This window comes from Erinaceus europaeus, chromosome 2 (genome assembly GCF_950295315.1).
Source record: "Erinaceus europaeus chromosome 2, mEriEur2.1, whole genome shotgun sequence".
Lineage (NCBI taxonomy): Eukaryota > Metazoa > Chordata > Mammalia > Eulipotyphla > Erinaceidae > Erinaceus > Erinaceus europaeus.
The window spans coordinates 141,476,436-141,498,177 of record NC_080163.1 but is presented as its reverse complement, the minus strand read 5'-3'; the positions used below and the strand labels follow the sequence as shown (position 1 = coordinate 141,498,177).

General features: G+C 42.0%; 3 protein-coding genes across 12 annotated transcripts in view; 1 reads left to right on the top strand and 2 right to left on the bottom strand.

Annotated features, from left to right (window-relative positions):
- The window catches only part of TK2 (thymidine kinase 2), a 44,236-nt gene extending 38,811 nt beyond the window's left edge, over window positions 1-5,425 (bottom strand). Inside the window, exon 1 of the mRNA XM_060185416.1 lies at window positions 5,357-5,425. The gene's annotated coding sequence lies outside the window, so the exon portion shown is untranslated. The remainder of the gene's footprint in view (window positions 1-5,356) is intronic.
- Window positions 1-21,742, bottom strand: part of CMTM4 (CKLF like MARVEL transmembrane domain containing 4) — a 533,141-nt gene that overhangs the window by 398,246 nt on the left and 113,153 nt on the right. The gene's annotated exons all lie outside the window — the stretch shown is intronic.
- Window positions 1-21,742, top strand: part of CKLF (chemokine like factor) — a 36,501-nt gene that overhangs the window by 9,353 nt on the left and 5,406 nt on the right. For 5 of the 10 annotated variants that reach the window (XM_060185405.1, XM_060185406.1, XM_060185408.1 and 2 more), the window contains 2 exons: window positions 6,269-6,364; window positions 19,830-19,988. In XM_060185405.1, coding sequence (XP_060041388.1) covers window positions 6,269-6,364; window positions 19,830-19,988 — 255 coding nt within the window. Of the gene's footprint in view, window positions 1-6,268; window positions 6,365-13,013; window positions 13,198-13,502; window positions 13,966-19,829; window positions 19,989-21,742 lie in introns of those variants that run through there. The other 5 variants (XM_007517793.3, XM_060185411.1, XR_009548273.1 and 2 more) reach the window with 4 other exon arrangements.

Sequence of the window (21,742 nt, the reverse complement as noted above, 5' to 3'; positions counted from 1 at the left end):
CTTGAGAAAAAAGAACAGAACCGGAGGCATCACACTCCCAGATTTCAAACTGTATTATAGGGCCATTGTCATCAAAACTGCTTGGTACTGGAACATGAATAGACATACTGACCAGTGGAATAGAATTGAGAGCCCAGAAGTGAGGCCCCACACCTATGGTCATCTAGTCTTTGAGGTGCCCAGACTATTAAATGGGAAAAGCAGAGTCTCTTCAACAAATGGTGTTGGAAACAATGGGTTGAAACATGCAGAAGAATGAAACTGAATCACTGTATTTCACCAAATACAAAAGTAAATTCCAAGTAGATCAAGGACTTGGATGTTAGACCACAAACTATCAGATACTTAGAGGAAAATATTGGCAGAACTCTTTTCCGCATAAATTTTAAAGACATTTTCAATGAAACGAATCTAATTACAAAGAAGACTAAGGCAAGTATAAACCTATGGAACTACATCAAATTAAAAAGCTTCTGCACGGGGGTCGGGCGGTGGCGCAGTGGGTTAAGCGCATGTGGTGCAAAGCACAGGGACCGGCGTAAGGATCCCGGTTCGAGCCCCCGGCTCCCCACCTGCAGGGGAGTCGCTTCACGGGCGGTGAAGCAGGTCTGCAGGTGTCTATCTTTCTCTCCTCCTCTCTCTGTCTTCCCCTCCTCTCTCCATTTCTCTCTGTTCTATCCAACAACAAAGCAACGTCAACAATGGCAATAATAACCGCAACGAGGCTGCAACAACTAGGGCAACAAAAAGGGGAAAAAAATGGCCTCCAGGAGCGGTGGATTCATGGTGCAGGCACCGAGCCCAGCAATAACCCTGGAGGAGAAAAAAAAAAAAAAGAAAGAAAAGAAAAAAGCTTCTGCACAGCAAAAGAAACCACTATCCAAACCAAGAGACCCCTCACAGAATGGGAGAAGATGTTTACATGCCATACATCAGATAAGAGTTTAATAACCAACATATATAAAGAGCTTGCCAAACTCAACAAAAAGACAACAAAGAACCCCATCCAAAAATGGGGGGAGGACTTGGACAGAATATTCACCACAGAAGAGATCCAAAAGGCCAAGAAACACATGAAAAAATGCTCCAAGTCTCTGATTGTCAGAGAAATGCAAATAAAGACAACAATGAGATATCACTTCACTCCTGTGAGAATGTCATACATCAGAAAAGGTAACAGCAGCAAATGCTGGAGAGGGTGTTGGGTCAAAGGAACCATCCTACACTGCTGGTGGGAAGGTCAGTTGGTCCAGCCTCTGTGGAGAACAGTCTGGAGAACTCTCAGAAGACTAGAAATGGACCTACCCTATGACCCTGCAATTCCTCTCCTGGGGATATATCCTAAGGAACCCAACACACCCATCCAAAAAGATCTGTGTACACATATGTTCTTGGCAGCACAATTTGTAGTAGCCAAAACCTGGAAGCAACCCAGGTGTCCAACAACAGATGAGTGGCTGAGCAAGTTGTGGTATACATACACAATGGAATACTACTCAGCTGTAAAAAATGGTGACTTCACCGTTTTCAGCCGATCTTGGATGGACCTTGAAAAATTCATGTTAAGTGAAATAAGTCAGAAACAGAAGGATGAATATGGGATGATCTCACTCTCAGGCAGAAGTTGAAAAACAAGATCAGAAAAGAAACACAAGTAGAACCTGAACTGGAATTGGCGTATCGCACCAAAGTAAAGACTCTGGAGTGGGTGGGTGGGGAGAAAACAGGTCCATGAAGGATGATAGAGGACATAGTGGGGGTTGTATTGTTATATGGGAAACTGGGGAATGTTATTCATGTACAAAATATTGTATTTACTGTTGAATGTAAAACATTAATTCCCCAATAAAGAAATAAAAAATACAAAAAAAGGACAGAGACAGAGAGACAAAGAAAAAAATGAATCTTTAAAACATTTAAATGTCTGCTAATCCCAGATTCCACAAAGGTTTTTCAGCAAGCAAGACACAGATCTTGATCTGAAAGACTTTACATATAGTCCCTGTACCACACAGGAGCACCAGGGGCTACACCAAGGACGTCCCATGGATGGTGGAGCAGCGCTGTGATGTCTCTTCTCTGTCTTACTCTCTCCCCACTCTGCCAATAGGGGGAAAAAATGAAAACAGGAAATTGGGATGGGAAAATAATTCATCAGTATAGCACATACACAAGTCCCTGAGTTCGTTCCTAGACATAGCATGAAAGAAAGTAGAGTTTCAAGAGGAATTTGGAAGTCAGAACATACAAGACTTTATGGGTTTTTTTGTTGTTATTGTTATTTTTGCTTCCAGGGTTATCGCTGAGGCTCAGTGCCAGCACTACGAATCCAGGAATCCACTGCTCCTGGAGACTTATTTTTTCCCATTTTGTTGCCCTTGTTGTTCTTGGATAGGACAGACAGAAATCGAGAGAGGAGGGGAAGACAGAGAGGGCGAGAGAAAGGCAGACATCTACAGACCTGCTTCAGCACTTGTAAAGCGACCCCCTGCAAGTGGGGAGCTGGCGGCTCAAACCAGGATCCTTACGGCACTGGTCCTTGCGCTTTGTGCCATGTGCACTTAACCCACTGCGCTATCGCCCAACCCCCCATACAAGACTTTATATGCCCTGAATTTTCACCTAGAGGCCAATAGATGATTTTGGAAGTTTGTTTTGCCTCCAGGGTTATCGCTGGGGCTTGGTGCCTGCACTAGGAAGGAGTCCACTGCTCCTGGAGGCCACTTTCCCCTTTTTTGTTGCCCTTGTTGTCATTGTTATTGTTGTCATAGCTGTTGTTGTTGGATAGGACAGAGAGAAATCGAGAGAAGAGGGGAAGACAGGGAGAGATAAAGATTACACCTTCAGACCTGTTTCACCACTTGTGAAGCAACCCTCCTGCAGGTGGGTGCCCGCCTAGCTTCACAGGCGACAGATGACCAGGGACTGAAACCGGAATCCTTATGTCGGTACATATGTCTTGTGCCATGTGTACGTAACCCACTGCACTACCACCTGGCGTCCTATTTTGGAAGTTTTAAGTGGGAAAGTGTGACATGATCCACTGAAATTTTAGGAGACTGGCATGATCAATAATGGCTTGAAGAAAAACAATAACAAAAAGAGAAGTCTCAGAGACCACTAAAAAAATCTGTACTGTGGTCTGGGAGGTGGCGCAGAGGATGGACTATTGGACTCTCAGGCATGAGGTCCTGAGTTCGGTCCCCAGCAGCACATGTACCCGGGTCTGATTCTTTCTCTCTCTCCCTATCTTTCTCATTGATGGATAAATAAAATATTTTTTAAAAAATTGGGGGCCAGGTGGTGGCACACCTGGTTGAGCGCACATGCTACAATGCGCAAGGACCCAGGCTGGTCCCCACCTGCAAGGAGAAAGCTTTGCAAGTAGTGGAGCAAGGCTGCAGGTCTCTCTCTCTCTCTCTCTCTCTCTCTCTTTCTCTCTCTCTTCCTCCCTTCCTATTTTGCCTCAATTTCCAGCTGTCTCTATCCAATAAATAAGTAAAGATAAAAAAAAAAAAATCTGTACTAGGGATGGCAAAATAGCTCACTTGGAAAGTGTGCCTGCTTTGTCATGTGTGCAATACAGGTTTGGAACCTGGCTCCACTGCAGTGGAAGAAGCTTTGGTGCTGTACTGTCTTTTTCCCAGCCTCCCCCCCCCCCCCACGAAAATCTTGGCCTAGAGCAGTGAAGCTGGTAATGACCAAAAATAAAGAAAACTCTTAATGTAATTCAGGCATGAAAGTTATAAAGGCTTGAATTAAGCTTACTAAAGTTAGCTGGAAAGAGGGAATATGGAGTAAGGAGAATCAAGGACACCTGTCATTTAAATAACTATCTTGAGAAAGGATGTATCAGAGGAAGAGCTAGTTTAAGGAAGGAAGGGTTAGGAGTCTGGTAAGAAATGAATTCAGTTTGAGAAACACTAAATTATATTTGCTGATGGGCTATTCAAACAGAAACGTCAGAACTAATCTGAAGATTATCTAGAGCGGCAGCTTCAGGAGTCACCGCCTTGTGATGTACATGAGCTGAGACTGGCCTAAATGACTCAGAGTGTAGAGCAAGCCAAAGGTAAAACTGGTAACCAGCTGTATCTGGAGTGAAAGGGAGGAGAGAAGCCGAAAAAGGTAGCACAAGACCCATGCTACAGAAGACAAGATAGAAGAGCATTTCAACAAGGAAAAAAAGAAGTTCATGTCACATATAAAGAAGGCTAAGTCCTGAAGGGGAAAAAAAAATACATATTCACTGACTACATTAATCAAATTTCCTGCTGATCTTACCTAGGTGGTTTGCCTCTACCACAACAGGTGACAATAAAGTTAAAGGTGGGGGGAAGGAAAGTGGAAAGATAGAGCAAGGAAGAAGAGGAAACTGAAGGGCCATCATTAAGCTGAAGACACCTGGCCAGGCACAGAGAAGGGTGAGGGATAGAATGAGGACCCTGAAGAGTGGCCTATAGAAAGGGGAGCCAGAAACACCTGGAAACGTTTCGTGGGGCTCTTCCACTGTAAGGAGGAGGACACAAAGGGGACAGGAGAGTCCACTTTATCTGTAGGTCAGGAAAAGGCAATTTGTAAGGACTTCAGCCCAATGGCTATTACCTTCACTAGTTAGGAAAAGACATGATGATCTGCCCTCAGATTTATTATGTGTATCATTGTCCCAAGGTTTCAATAACCAATAAAATTGTAGACTTTCTCTGCCTTTTCTGAGGTTTCTGTGTAGGTGTTGCATGTGGGGTGGTTTGTATGTTTCCATGTGTTGCATGATTTGTGTTTTCAGATTATAGGCTTGAATGTTAATATACCTGTTTGTGTTGTGTGTCATGCATGTACATGTGTATTTCTGTGTGATATAGACATGCTGCATATACCATTTAATGTTATGTGTATGCTTGCAATTTAGAGAACACTTCTGTGCTCTAATGACAGAAGTACAGAATAATCCAACCAAGGGCTGCTCCGAGGTAGTAACCAAGTACAGGTTCAAAATTTCTATGAAATCTCCAGTTTTGTAATTATACATTTGTACTCCATGGCATATCAGTGTTTGGCTTTTAAGAACGTTTTTAATGATCATTAAGGAATGCTGATGTTAAAGAGCAGGTGTCTCCTTTTTATTTCCTGTGGATCTCTGCACTCCCTAGAAAATAACACTTTTATCTCCATTCATAGTGCCTGGGGAGGTGGCTCAGCTACAGGGCACTGGTCTTGCAAACATGAGGTCCCAGGTTCAACCTCCAGCATTGCAACAGGCCATGGTGATACTCTGGTTCTCTCTGTCCCTGTTTCATACACATCTAATCAAACTAACAAATACTTTAAAGCAAAGAAACCATTCATAATCACTTACCTAAATTACTCCCAGGAGGCAGGATTGTCTTGTCTGAAGTTGAAGTACAATCTGTTGCCTTGAAGCAGAGAAGGGCATCCAACACAGAAGAGCACTAGCCTTGGACAATCCATTTCAATAGCTCCTACAAATGGGAACTTTTGTTTTTAACTCATACATATGTTACCCTGTCTCCATTGAACCTATTTTCTTCTTAATGACTTTTTTTTTGTTATCAGATTTTTTAAGTTTGATGTTTCTGCTAACATTTTTTTCCTGCCAATACATACATAGGACATCCCAGAATAAAAATGACTTACCTTTCCCAAACTAGACATGCATTCCAAATTTAAATCACAGCTCTTAATTCAAAGTAAAAAAAAAAAAGGCTGCTTGCCAAGAAAGTATGAAGTGAATGAGCTATATATTCAAAATGAGCTACATCTTCAGAAAGATTGTACTGACCAGTTGTTGCATACAGATGTGTAGAAGACTTTCTGAAAACTAGGACTTTCTCATAAGTGTGTTCCCGCTTTATACTGATCGCATTTTAGTAACAGCACAAAGTTGTTTGATTCACAGAGTAGACAATTCCATGTTTGTCATTATTAAAATTGAGCATTCTGACTTCCCCTTGTGCCATTCTACCTTAAACCTTCTGCATAATACATTGTCCACTTTTCTAAATCTAAGATGACTTCTTCTTCTAACTACATTAAGTGAAAAAAATTAAAATAAATAATTTTTAAAAATATTAAAGCATTGGTGTATCTGAGTTGTCACTATAGACCAAATACGATATAGTTGTCATATTACTATGGCTGTGCAGCTTCCTAAAAGACAAACACTATGTATTTAACAAAATGGAACTTGGACGCTCTATAGGGAGCTGACTGTTCTGTGGGAACTGACCTTCCTCTTCTCTGTTTACAGGATATTATCAACTCAATGGTAACAGCAGTATTCATGATAATTGTATCTGTGTTGGCACTGATACCAGAAACCACATTCTTCATTGTTCTTGGAGGGGTAAGTGAAGTTGGTCTTTGTGGTTTCTTCCTTTAGGTATGATCAGAATCCAGATTTACTTGACAAAGAGATTCAAAAACAGAAATGATACTGTATTCCTCCTTTGGACTCCCCTATACATTAGACCCGTTTATATTACCCAGTGGCTTACTGTTTTCATTTGTGAACGTCTGCCCTGATTAACAAGAAGAAATACGATCTCACATTTAGAACTGAAGTTAGCCAAATATAGCCATTTCTCCATGTCTCTTATAGGGCTACAATAGACTGAGAAAATTTGAAATCAATCCCTCCTCTGAGAAACCTGATGTCATAACTGTCCCTTTTAAAGAAGAGAGTACAGGCAGGGAAATAACACTCTAGGTTACACAGCAATCTCTCATGCCTGAAGCACCAGAGCTCCCAGGCTCAATCCCCAGCACTACCATAAACCAGAACTGAGAAGTACTCTGGTAAGAAAAGAGTAGGATACATACTATGTTGAGGTAAGATAGACTTTTCTGTGCTTAGTTCTTTCTTTCTAGATCTTTCTTCAGATGGAAAATGGTAGAATGTGTCTAATGATAAAAGAATGGTAGTAGGAAATCTTGAGACTGCTTCCCTACTGGAGTGGCTCTGCACAAAAATCTTCATGACTGAGGCAGCAGAGTTCCGGGTTCAAACCCCCATCTCACCAGAAACCAGAGGAATACCCCTCTGGTAAAAAAACAAAAAACAAAAACCTCTTTGGAGGTCGGGTAGTAGTACACTGGGTTAAGCGCACATAGTACAAAGCACAGGGACCCGTGCAACGGTCCTGGTTTGAGCCCCCGACTCCCCACCTGCAGGGGGCTCACTTCACAAGTGGTGAAATAAGTCTGCAGGTATCTATCTTTATCTCCCCCTCTCTGTCTTCCTCTCCTCTCTTGATTTCTCTCTGTCCTATCCAATAAAAATGGGGGGGGGGGGTGAAGGCCACCAGGAGCAGTGGATTCAAAGCCCCAGTGATAACCCTGGAGGCAAAAAAAAAAAAAGGGAAATCTTTTGACTAAATGATTATTTTGAACTGCTTGTAAGAAGCAAAATGGTTCCATCTGTTATTATTCTGAGGTTTTTCACAGGAGACACACACACACAAAAATGTGTGAATTATCTAAGTTCTGATATAAATGAATAACAACTTTCTTAAATAAATTTCCCTCCTACCTCCTTGTTTTTTCATAGTATAGGCTACCTTGGAGAACTGATGACTCTTCAGAAAGCCATGTTTATCAGAATCCATGGTTTTTCATCTCTCTTATTAGACCCTAAGCAGCATTATACAGAATGGGAAATTATTCTAAAAATGAGATTGAGCTAACACTGTAATAACAGTATTCTCCAACTGTGTTTAGACATAATTTTACCCCTCTACTGTGGAGATAAGAGACCAAGCATAAGATTTACTATCATTCACTATTCATCTGCTCACTGATTGCTTCTTTAAGTATACCATGGTAGGTGTTGACAAAGTATAGAGCTATGCTGTCCATTGTAATAACCACTCATCATGTGTGACCCCTGTGCCCTGGAAATGCAGCTGGCCTGAATTGAAATGACTTGTATGTGTAAAATACACACTAGATTCCAAAGACTTGCTATAAAAAGTATTGATCAGAGATGTATGCACAGAGTATGCACAGAGTCAGGTGGTGATGCACCTGGTCGAGTCCCTGGACTCCACCTGCAAGGGGGCAAGCTTCACAAGTGGTGAAGCAGCTCTGCAGTTGTCTCTCTCTCCCTCTTTCTATCTCTCCTTCGCCTCTCCATTTCGTTGTTCTATAAAAAAATAAATAAATACTAAAAACTACAGAAAGGAGTTTTTTAAGAAGTATTGTAGAATATTTCGTTAATTTTATTATATTGATAAAAATTATAACACTTTGGGGAGTCGGGCAGTAGCGTAGCAGATTAAGCACACATGGTACAAAGCGCTAGGACCGGAGTAAGGATCCCAGTTTGAGCCCTGGCATCCCACCTTCAGGGGAGTCGCTTCACAAGCGGTGAAGCGGGTCTGCAGGTGTCTCTCTTTCTCTCCCCACCTCTGTCTTCCCCTCCTCTCTCCATTTCTCTCTGTCCTATCCAACAATGACGGCATCAATAATAACTACAACAATAAAACAAAAGGGAATAAATAAATATTTTTTTAATTATAACATTTTGGATATGCCAAGCTAAATAAAATATATTACCATTTACTTCACTGTTTTTTTAATTTTAAAAAAATTATGATTTATTTTACCTTTTGTTGTCCTTGTTGTCTTATTGTTGTTGTAGTTATTGTTGATGTTGTTGATGTTGTCGTTGTTGGATAGGACAGAGAGAAATGGAGAGAGGAAGGGAAGACAGAGATGGGGAGAGAAAGACAGACACCTGCAGACCTGCTTCACCACTTGTGAAGCGACCCCATGCAGGTGGGGAACAAGGGGCTCAAACCGGGATCCTTATGCTGGTCCTTGCGCTTCACGCCATGTGCACTTAACCCACTTCGCTATCACCCGACCCCCTACTGTTATTTTTTTAATTTTGCAATGTTGCTATTATAAAATCTTTAGTTCTGTGACTTACATTGGTGACTCACATATTTCTGTGGCTAACACTAAATAAAAACATGAGCCCTATCCTAAAGTTGCTAAGGGTCTATATTAGGACTATCTACCACTTAACAAACTGCATATAACATACCATACAGAGTTATGACAAGACCAATAGCATCCAAACCAGATGGCATCATAGATGACCACTCTGGGAGTGGTCAGAACTTAGGAAGCAAAAGTTGAGAATCAGGATGGAAAAGGAATGGTATCTGAAAGTCAGGCTTGCTGGCAGTTGAATGCTGCCCCCTTCTGTAGCCCAGGCCACAGCTCTCAAGCCTTCAGAGCACCTAAAGACCATGTACTTGTGGGAGTTGGGCAGTAGCGCAGCGGGTTAAATACAGGGCGCTAAGAGCAAGGACTGGCATAAGGATCCCAGTTCAAGCCCCCGGCTCCCCACCTGCCGGGGAGTCACTTCACAGGTGTTGAAGCAGGTCTGCAGGTATCTGTCTTTCTCTCCCCCTCTCTGTCTTCCCTTCCTCTCTCCATTTCTCTCTGTCCTATCCAACAACAACAACATCAATAATAACTACAACAATAAAAACAAGGGCAACAAAAGAGAAAAGAACATTTTTTTTAATATTTACTTTATTTATTTATTCCCTTTTGTTGCCCTTGTTGTTTTATTGTTGTAGTTATTATTGTTGTTGTTGTTGGATAGGACAGAGAGAAATGGAGAGAGGAGGGGAAGACAGAGAGGAGGAGAGAAAGATAGACACCTGCAGACCTGCTTCAACCGCCTGTGAAGCGACTCCCCTGCAGGTGGGGAGCCGGGGTTCGAACAGGGATCCTTATGCCGATCCTTGTGCTTTGCACCACCTGCGCTTAACCCGCTGCGCTACAGCCCGACTCCCGAGAAAAGAACATTTTTAAAAGACCATGTACTTGTCTATCCTCTTTACCTTAGATTTATCCTAAGATCTGTTGAGAACCCCATATTTATGTAGATATAGCCTCTACCATACCCAGCTTTTTTAAATTAGTGATTTCATGTTGATTTACAAAATTATGAGACAATGGGTATAATTCCACACCGTTCCCACCACCAGAGTTCAGAGTCCCCATTCCCTCCATTGGAAGCTACAGCAGTTCTCCCAAGGTTGCAGATATGGGTTAACTATTATTTCTACAACTATCTGTCTATATATTTATATATTTGTGCATTTCTTCCATGGTCTTGCCCTCTCCTCCCCTCCAAGTCAAACCTACACCCACTGCGACCTCTGAATGTCCTTTCCTCTTCTCTCTCTGGGTCCTGATGGAATTGGAGTTCAGACCCTCTGGTCATCCTCCCCTCACATTTCTCCCCATCTGAGAGTATGGACCAAAATTCCTTATGGGGTGCAAAAGGTGGGAGTTATGGCTTTTGGAATTGTTTCTCTGCTGAGCATGGGCATTGATAGGTCGACCCATAACCCCAGCCTGTTTCAATCTTTCCCTAGTGGAGTAGGGCTCTGGAGAGGTGAGGTTATAGGACACATTGGTGAGGCCTTACTCCCAGGGAAGTCAGGATGGAATCATAGTAGCATCTGCAACTTGGTGGCTGAAAGGCAGAAAGATAGAAATTCAATAAACAGGAACCAAAAAGTAGGAATAAAGCAGATGAGAATAGGGATCTTGGGATGGAAAAAAGCTTGAAAGTCTGGGGGCCAGGCAGTAGTGCACCTGGTTAAGCACATACATTACAGTGCTAAAGGACCTGAGTTCAAGCCCGATTCCCCACCTGCAAGGGGAAAGATTCATGAGTGGTGAATCTGGGCTGCAGGTGTCTGTCTCTTTCCCTCTATTTCCTCCTCCATTCTCAATTTCTCTATGACTCTAAATAATAAAAAGACTTTAAAATGAATTTTTAAAAACTAGGAAGTCTATATAAGTTATGTTCAAGGTACCCATGACTTTAGTATTATTTTGCCTAAGCTTGATAGCTAATATGCAGGTGGACTAATAATATTGTCTAGGAAGATGGTGTCAGAATTGAGAATGGAACTAGAAAGCCAGATTGGGGCAGAGTAGCTCCTAAATGTGAAGAAAGTATATAAATGCAATTAACTATTTACCCCATCGATCTGTCCTAGGGCCCATATATAGTCACGTTTAGCATAGGAGCCTGTGTAACCTCTGAGTCAGTTTGAACTCATAGTCCATGATCACAGCTGAGAACATTCTAGGCTGCATTCATTCAGGACCAATCTTCCTCAAGTGGTAGAGTAGAATGACCCAGTCTTCCTTCGAAAAGTGGGGCAGTCCTTACCATTGCTATTTTATAGTGAGGGTAAGGTCCTTGAGAGGTTTACAAGAAGTCTTATGATGTTCCTGATGAAACTAACCAGTGATGGTGGAGAGAGGGATCTATTAGAGTTCTTGGCCCATATTGTCTATGGGGGAATACAAGGATTCCCTAACTATGGCCATTCCCAGCTTAAGAGTTCACTTGGGGTGGGGGGGTTTGGCAGCAGTTTGCCCATTTAAGCTCTCATATCACCATGTGCAAAGACCCAGGTTTGAGCCTCCGTTCCCCACCTGCAGGGAGAATACTTCATGAGAAGTGAAACAGGACTGCAAGTGTCTTTCTCTCCCTCTATCTCTCCTCCCCTCTCAATTTCTCTCTGTCCTGTCAAATAAAAATAGAATGAAAAAATGGCCACCAGGGTACTGTAGGCACCCAGCCCCAGTGATAACCCTGGTGGCAAAAAAAAAAAAAAAAAGTTCACTTAGGATTGTCTCTTGTTGCTATACTTTCCAAAATTCTTTGTTTTTAACTTATATTTTGTTTATTAATGAGATGGGTAGGATGAAAGGGAGGGAGGGAGGGAGAGAGAAAGCGCCAGACATAACTCTGATACATGTGCTGCAGGGCATTAAACTTAGGACTTTATGTTTGAGAGTCCAGTGCTTTCTATCCACTGCGCCACCTTTCCAGGATCACTTTTCCAAAATTCATTATCACAGATACTATTGCAATTGTTTAATCTCCTGTCGGTGGTAATTTTCATCCTTTCTCCAATAGAGTTTGCAATAGGACAGTCAAGCAGTTGAACACTGGGGAGAGAAATGTTGGTTGATAATTACGTATCATCAGAAGGGTTACTTATTGGGCTGTCGGAAAAGTTGTGTATTTTCCTATGTAAAAATGTGCCATGTCTTTTCCAACAACGCAGTATTTATTTAGTTAGATAGAGGCAAAGAGTGAAGGAGACAAGGGCCAGGAGGTGGCACACCAAATTAAATGCACATAGTACCAAGCGCAAGGACCTGCTTCCCACCTGCATAGGGGACACTTCACAGGCAGTGAAGCAGGTCTTCAGGTGTCTATATTTCACCCTCTCAATCTCCCCCTCCTCTCTCAATTTTTCTCTGACCTACCCAATAAAATAGGAGGAGGAAATGTGTGCCAGAAGCAGTGGATTCATAGTGCCAGTACTGGGCCCCAGAGATAATCTTGGAGGCAAAAAAAAAAAAAGTGAAGGAGACCACAGCACACAGAAACTTCCTTAATCCAGTGGGGTCTAGGTTACACACGTGGCAAAGCAACACATTACCCAAATGGCCTGTTATTTCACTAGCCCCATCAGAAAGTTGTTTTTATTATTATTGACTAGAGACAGAGAAATCAATAGGAAAGAGGGAGCTAGAGAGGAAGAGATAGACACCTGCAGCACTGCTTCATCACTGGGGAAGCGCCCCTCCTCCCCCCGCAGGTGGGGACTAGGAGCTTGAACATTAGTCCTTGTCAGTGGTAACATGTAGGGTTTTAAACAGTATTATCAAGGGGCAAGTTACAAGATCCAGAGAAGTATTTACTTCCAAGCCTACACTACCTTTTGATAGTTTCTGGTCACTTACTTTTTCCCTTTCTCTAGGCAGGTATTGGAAAATCATGAAATGAGAATAGGATAGCTGGAGTCTCTTCCCATTTTAGTAGTTGGTTGCCTAGAAAGCAGTGTTGCAACCTTAGGGCAGAAGAGGAAGCCACACCCAGTATGAATGAAGGAATCCCGACCAGGGCCACAATACTGACGCTGTGTCTCTGTTTCCAGGTGTTTGGAGTTTTGACAGCTGTGTGCTGCCTTGCCGATGGGGCCCTGATTTACCGGAAACTTATGTTTAATCCAAGTGGTCCGTACCGGAAAAGCTCTGTTCACGACAAATTTTAACTTTTGTAATTTTATATTTCTCTTTAGCTGATGCTGCTTATTAAACCCATTCCTTTATTCTTACACACATTTTTTTCTGCCGTGATTCTCATTTAAGCCTCCAGATGGAAGCCGGAAGATTTAGGAAATTCTATGTGCCTAGTGTTCTGTCTCCCTGTAATTTATATGGGGTGGGGGTGAGGGTGGGGGTGGGGTAGGACACCCAGATGAGAAGGACTAACCCCGAATTCCCCGGTGACACAGCTGAACGGGCCCAGACAGTCCAGCATGGTCTTCGGAGTCCTTGCCCAGGCCGACTGGCAGCCCCCGGTTGTGGGGCTGCAGGGACTTTGAAGCCCCAGGTGGCAGTGACAACCCGGGTGGCCGACTGCAGGGGTTGGGGTATCCTCCCCCCCACACAATGAGAACTGGGTGTGCGCGAGGGAGAGGAGAGCAGTGGCCGTTGAGGCTGGACGCTGGGCCCCTGGGGAGAGGGGGCCTCCGCCGAGCCTGACCCTCCCGGGCCCCGGGGCATCGGGGTCCTGCGGGACGGGAGGCACCTTCAGAACGCCCGGTGCACGGAGGGCCTCCGCCCCCTGCTGCGCCACCCATGGCCGCTGCAACCCCCAAACCTACCCCAAAGCCTTCCTTACTATCAGTGAACAAACAGGCTCAGCAGGCTGCTGAGAAGCCAGGGGCCGCTGCGCCAGCAAAAGAGCCGGTGTCTAAGGCCTCAGCGGATAAGGCTGCCATCCAAAAGCGTGCTGAGGAACGGAACAGGGTTCCCATCCAGTTCAGGGACGGCTTCAAGCACTTCTTCTTCACGCCCACCGGAGTGCTCAAAGTCCTGAGGCTGGTGAGCCAGGGTGGGTGGAGGCCTACTCTGGCCTCCCGGGAAAGAGTTGCCAAATCCCCTTTGTCACTTTGCTGGCCCCCTCAGTCTACCACTCTGCCTCCCTCAGCCAGCCTTTCATATTTCTCAGGTTACAATATAATACAATCTAATGGGGACAGGGTGAGGGGGAGGAGGAAGGGAATATATCCTTGAATTTGAGCAGAAAGGAAAAGTGATCCCAAACACCAGTGAGACTCAAGAGGCCACAGGAGTACGTTGCAAAACAAATAGAGTTGAAAGGCTGGCTTTCAAGAGGAAAAAAAATAAAGGTTACCAAAAGTGATTCCAGAATAGAGATAAGCCTAAATAGCCCAGTACAAACACACGCACACACACACAAAATTGAGTATCTAAATAATATATCAGGTTCAAACCTTTTCACTAGTGATTTCTTTAAAACGTTCATGGGATTAATTCTGATACTAGTCAAACTTCTTCCACAGTGTAGAGAAATAGACACTTTTGAACTATTTATTTTTTTTATATGTATTTATTCTCTTGTTGCCCTTGTTGTTTTATTGTTGTAGTTATTGATGTCATCGTTGTTGGATAGGACAGAGAGAAATGGAGAAAGGAGGGGAAGACAGAGAGGGGGAGAGAAAGCCAGACACCTGCAGACCTGCTTCACCGCTTGTGAAGCGACTACCCTGCAGGTGGGGAGCCGGGGGCTTGAACCGGGATACCTGTGCCGGTCCTTGCGCTTTGCGCCACCTGCGCTTAACCCGCTGTGCTACCGCCCGGCTCCCCTTTTTGAACTATTCCTATAAAGTTAGCCATAACATTGATAGCAAAACCTGATGAAAGTTGAGAAAAATAAAACTAGAGCTCTTATATCAAATGTTATTAGCCAAAAACATTCATCAGTATTTAAAAAAATGTATACCATGATGAAGACACAAAAATGATTCAATATCAGGAGCACTAAACTAATGCACCATACTGTAAGAGAGAAAAAGACAAGATCTTCTATTGTTGAGGAGGAAGCTAATCTTTACCACTCTAGGCCCATAAGGCTGGAAAATAATTAAATGGATGAGACAAATTAATAAGAGGAAAAAACAAACTTCTAGGCACAGGAAGATCCATATGTAAAATAATAGAACTTGTGATCTGGTCATTTCAGTAAATTTATATAGTTTTTAGAGAGGGGTAAGAATTGGGAGGAAAGGAGGGAGTCGGGCTGTAGCGCAGTGGGTTAAGCGCACAAGGATCAGCATAAGGATCCCGGTTCGAACCCTGGCTGGCTCCCCACCTGCAGGGGAGTCGATTCACACACGGTGAAGCAGGTCTGCAGGTGTCTATCTTTCTCTCCTCCTCTCTGTCTTCCCCTCCTCTCTCCATTTCTCTCTGTCCTATCCAACAACGACTACAGCAATAAAACAACAAGGGCAACAAAAGGGAATAAGTAAATAAAATAAATATTTTTAAAAATCATTAAAAAAAAGAATTGGGAGGGAAAGAACAGAAATTTTGCTATTTAAAGTAAGAAATTTTGCAGGTTATCTGCATATACATGAGAAACAGACTTCCCAAGTGAGAAGTGATAAGGCTTTTCTCACTTCTAGGATCACTACAAAGATTTGTTTCTGGTTATAGAGAAACTGATAACTGGGCCAAACATTCTTGGATATGCTATTTTTCAAATGCTTTCTGTTCAAAATAATAATCTGTATGTTACTTCTGCAAATCCTGAGGAAGGTAGTCTGCCCTTAGTCCCCACAATAAAAAATAGGATACAGAACACATTTAACAAAATTGAGCATTTATCCATAACTACAAAAAGAAGGAGAGCAGGAGTGGGGAAAGAAAAAAAAAGGGGGGGGGGAAAGAAAAGAAAAAGACAAGGAGAAAGGTCAGGGAGAAAGACAAGCTAGTGGTCAGGGAGGTGGTGCAGTGGATAAGGCATTGGACTCTTAAGACTGAGGTCCTGAGTTCAATCCCCAGCAGCACATGTACTGGAGTGATGTCTGGTTCTTTCTCTCTCTCCTGTCATTTCTCATGAATAAATGAATAAAATCTTCAAAAAAAAAAAACCCAGCTAAATAGGAACACAAATGTCAGAGAAATAGCTCAACTTGTAAAGTGTGGGACTTACATGCAGGGATCCTGGCAGAAACTATGGCTCTGGTCTCTTTCTCTCTCTTGCCCTCTCCGATGTGAAACTCTCATATGAAGTAAATCAAACAAATCTTTTTATTAAAATTAAAATAGGAATGAATAGATATTTCATGACATAAACCCCAAAATCAGTGTTAAATACACTTACATATGAGATGCAATCTTATTAAAATGGGGACCAAAGAGGATGCCCACTATCACCACTATTATTCAATATTTCTTTGAAACCACTAGTCATCACAGATAGAAAAAAGAAATATTTGAAAAGAGCCAAAATACATCATTTCAGCTGATTGCATTATAGATCTAAAAATAATATTAATTGCTTTTTAAAAATCTATTAATTAACTGAACACACTTTACAGAAAAATAATTAAGTGAATTTTTGTTTCACCAGGGTTATTTGCTGGGGTTTAGTGCCTGCACAAATTCACTGCTACCTGGTGGCCATTTTTTTTTCTCATGTCCCTCCCCCCCTTATTTTATTAGACAGTACAGCGAGAAATTGAGAGGGGAGGGGTACATAGAGGGGAAAAGAAAGGAAGACACCTACAGATCTGTTTCATTGCTCATGAAGTGTCCCTGTTGCAGGCAGGTAGTTGGGGCTTGACCCGGATACTTGCACAGGTCCTTCAGCATAATACTATGTGCGTTTAACCAGGTGTGCTACCATAGGCCCCCAGTGACTCTTTTTTCTTTTTAATGTGGCACTGGTTTTTTAAAGCCTGCACTGTTGAATGGCCTCCCTAATCTAGATTTATAGGGGTTTTTTAATTATTATTTTAATAGAGTAGGGGGGAGAAATAGAGAGGAGAGATAACACAGCAACTCTCTACTGTCCATGGAGTTTTCTCCTTGCTGTTGTGCATTGTGCCTCCGTGTGGCACTGAGGCTTGAACCTCCCATACAATGAGGCATGTGCTTTATTAGAGTGCACTATCTCCCAACTCTACTTATCTCATTATTAATAAATAAACTTAAAACTGGGAGTTGGGTGGTAGCACAGTGGGTTAAGTGCAGGTGGTACAAAGCGCAAGGACTGGCCTAAGGATCATGGTTCAAGCCCCCCACACCTGCAGGGGAATCACTTCACAGGCAGTGAAGCAGGTCTGCAGGTGTCTATCTTTCTCTCTTCCTCTCTGTCTTCCCCTCCTCTCTCCATTTCTCTCTGTCCTATCCAACAATGATGACAACAATAATAACTACAACAATAAAAAAACAACAAGGGCAACAAAAGAGAATAAACAAATATTAAAAATAAACTTAAAACTTTCTTATAAGCAAACAAGCACTTATCATAGAAGATATTTCTGGTCTGGACAGTGGCACACCAGTTAAGCACACACATTACCATGTATAAAGAAGGACCTAAGTTTGAGCCCCAGCTCCCTACCTGTAGGGGGATTCATCACAAGCAGTGAAGCAGATCTACAGCAGGTATCCTTCCTCCCCACTCAATTTCTATCTGTCCTTTCTTTAAAAAAAAAAAAAGGCCAGTGGGAGCAGTGAATTTGTAGTGCTGGCACCAAGTCCAAGCAATAACCCTGGTGGCAATAAAAATAAAATATTTCTATTATGATAGAAATAAAAAATAATAGATCTTAGATTAAATGAAATATATTTGAAAGACATGTATAAAAAACCTTAAAAGTTGTATTGAGAGAAATCTTTAAAAACAGTAACACTGAAAATATAATTCTTTGTTCTTTAATGTGGTAGCTAAAATAGGTCCAATAAGGTGCCTCAGCAGCAGAGGGCTTGCCTTACATATATGAGGCCCTGGGTTCAATTTCTGACACCACAAAACAAAGACAAGAATAAAGCAGATCATCTTAATGCTGGAGTAGTGTTCTGTCTGTCTGCTCTCTTGCAAACTCTTTTCACAGAGAAGAGAACATTATTTTTCAGAGTCAAGGGCTAAGGACCAGCCAGGAGGAAAACAAGCTAACACAGAGAACAAATTCTAATTAGCTACTTCCCTGCTCCCTAATAGAAATTTCAGGGTGAGGGTAGATAGTATAATGGTTATGCAAAGAGACTCACATGTCTGAAGCTCCCAAGTCCCAGGCTCAGTCCCCCCACCACCACCAAAGCCACAGCTGATCAGTGCTCTGGTAGAAAGAGAGAAAGGAAGAAAGAGAGAAAGAAAGAAAGAAAGAAAAAGAAAGAAAGAAAGAAAAAGAAAGAAAGAAAGAAAGAAAGCAATTTCAGCATATATACAATTTTAACAGGTGACTATTCTCAATAGAGAAAAAAAAAAAGTTACCTAACACAATCACTTAAAGTAACAAGGCAGTGTTCAAGCCCTGGTTCCAACTTGTAGAGGAAAAGCTTCATAAGCAGTAAAACATTGCTGTAGTTCTCGTTCCCCCTCTCTCTCTCTCTCTCTCTCTCTCTCTCTATATATATATATATATATATATATATATATCCTTCTCTGTATCTCCTTCTCTGTATTATATATATATAATATATAATATATGTATCTCCTTCTCTGTATCTCCCCCTTGCCTCTTGATTTCTCTGTCTCTATTCAAAACAAATAAAAATTAAAATATTTTAAAAATTAAAGTAACAAAGCATCAATTTTTAGAGGAATATGATAATGCTCAGAATCATGACTAAATAAGGAAATTTTGAACTCAGATGTTATCAGTGAAACAGAAACCATTCTTGGTGTGAGAATACAAATTAAGTAACAAAAATCCACCAGCCATAGAGCAGTGCTATGGTGTTCCTTCTTTCTGTGTGTCTCTCTCCTTCTATGAAAGAGAGAAAGAGAAAAGGGAGTCTGCCAAGAGTGGTATAATTGTGTAGCCAAGGAGCCCCAGTGAAAACCTTGGTGGGGGGGGGGGGGGAGGGGAGGCTTGAAAGAGGCCTGAGTAGACCTGAAATTTAGATAAAAATTTTAATTTCAGATCAGTGGGAAGAACACTGATGTTACCTCATAAATGATGTCAGGGGTAATTGGCAGCTGTTTGGAAGAACTGTACCTCACTCTACCAAAATAAATATTTATTTACTCTAATTTACAGATATATATATATATATCTTTTTTCCCCTTTTGTTGCCCTTGTTTATTATTGTTGTTATTGTTGTTATTGCTGTCATTGTTGTTGGGTAGGACAGAGAGAAATGGAGAGAGGAGAGGAAGACAGAGAGGGGGAGAGAAAGAGACACCTGCAGACCTGCTTCACCGCTGTGAAGCGACCCCCCTGAAGGTAGGGAGCCAGGGGCTCAAACCAGGATCCTTATGCCGGTCCTTGAGCTTTGCGCCATGTGCCCTTAACCCACTGTGCCACCACCTGACTCCCTATATATACTTCTCTCTGGTATGAAATGGGAGACCACATGCAAAATGACTTTCATGCCTGAGACTCTGAGCACCCCCAGGTTCAGTCCCTAGCATCACCATAAGCCAGAGCTCAACAGTACTTTGATAAACAAAATAAAACAAACAATGGTCACTTTTAAGTTAATAGACAAAGATTGGGCTGAGAGAAAAGAAAGACTAACTTTATTTTTCACTCTTCTGTAGTGTGTGCATTTTTTATTATCTTAATGTATTCAATTAACATATATGGAATTAAAAATAAAATGTATGTGCTAAATAATACAAGTAAAGCAATATAATATTTACATCTTTCTATTTCATGAATTTTTTAAAAAATGTACATTAAAATCAACCCTGTCTCTTTCTACTACAGATTCTTCTCGTAGCAGCACTGTCTGTCTTCCTGACTGCAGATGCCCATGAATCGTACATAGCAATCACAGTTTTGGAAATCTGCATAGTTCTCTTCTTTATTCTAGTCTATGTGCTAACCCTTCATCACTTGCTGCTTTGTTTAGACTGGCACTTATTTGTAAGTGTTCATTTTCGTAACTCCAATATGTTTCACCTTTGTAATTCAAATATAAACTGCCTCTCAGCCCCAAGTAAAGGTTCCCCTCAAGTGAAAACAACAGAGCTGTCTTTTAGGATGAGGACATATCTGAGCTGGGACAGGGAATTGCCTGTTACCAGGGGAGAAACTAGCTTACTACCCAAAAAGCTTCTTTCAACCCCATGTGACCAGGACAACCAACATATACCTGTTTCCATCTCATTATGGTTCTGAGCATATGATACTTTTCAGCTTCTTCTAGAGAAACATTTAATTAGTATACTCAGTAAGTAAACACACTTCTCACCCATTGCTAGTCAAACAGTACATGCATCTACTTGTCAAACAGCACCTTCTCAAAAGTATTCTACATCCTTCCCCTAAAAAATCAAAAGTTGACATGACATCATTTTAGAGGATTCTCATGCATACCCCAAAAGATTGCAGGAGTCAACTTGTTTATGTGTGGTAAGTGCCCCTACTCCCAAAGGATGGTGGGTGATTCCAGAAACAATATTTCAGGGCCTTCTTGAATAAATAGCCTTTGCCCCAGAACTGCTTACTTTGCACCACTAAAAACTTCTGAAGCTAATCTCTCAGGTCATAGACGAATCCTGCTTACAGAAGAGCCTAAGGCTCCATACCTGCACAGACTAGCCAGGGACTAGAGTTCTGTCCTGATGCAGCCTTAGGCTCTGCCATCTCAGCTTCCCCATCTAAGAAATTCAACAGAAATAAAGGGTGATGATCAATAACTATCTCATGGGCTTCTTGTGGCATTTAAGTGTATTCAAAGCAAAGAGCACAATGTGTAGTACATAATCAACATTTACGAAAAGGTGTTTAAAGAGAAGAAATAACCCATCAGACCCCATGAGGTAGTTGAGCAACTCTGACCATTTTATCTTGCACTATGAATAATCTCAGCTCCGAGCTCAGGCCACCTCCATGTCTCACTTCCTTGTAGCAACTTTTTTTTTTAATAAGCTGAAGTTAAGATGGTTGCTCTTGAGCACAAATTTTCTTCAAATGTATGAGGGACTTTTTTTCTTTTTTTCTCCAGGGTTATTGCTGGGGCTCAGTGCCTGCTCTATGAATCCACTGCTCCTGGAGGCTATTTTTTTCCTTTTTGTTGTCCTTGTTGTTTATTGTTATTATTGTTACTGATGTTGTTGTTGGATAGAGCAGAGAGAAATTAAGAAAGGAGGGGAAGACAGAGGGGGGAGAGAAAGATAAAGACACCTGCAGACCTGCTTCACCGCCTGTGAGGTGACCCCCCTCTGCAGGTGGGGAGCCGGGGCCTCAGACCTGGAATCCATGTCTTTCTGGTAGATGTATGAATTATGCTATTGAGGGTTCCTCTTAATATTAGCCAAAGGGAAATTTATTTTGAAAGGTATCTGTCTTTAGCTGTACTCCCAACCAATTCAAATATTTTTTAATATTTTATATTTATTAATTTTCCCTTTTGTTGCCCTTGGTTTTTTACTGTTGTTGTAGTTATTGTTATTGATGTCATTGTTGTTAGATAGGACAGAGAGAAATGGAAAGAGGAGGGGAAGACAGAGAAGGAGAGAGAAAGATAGACTCCTGCCGACTTGCTTCACCGCTTGTGAAGCGACTCCCCTGCAGGTGGGGAGCTAGAGCCTCGAACTGGAATCCTTACTCTGGTCCTTGCAATGCATGCCACGTGCACTTAACCCATTGCGCTACTACCAGACTCCCACCAATTT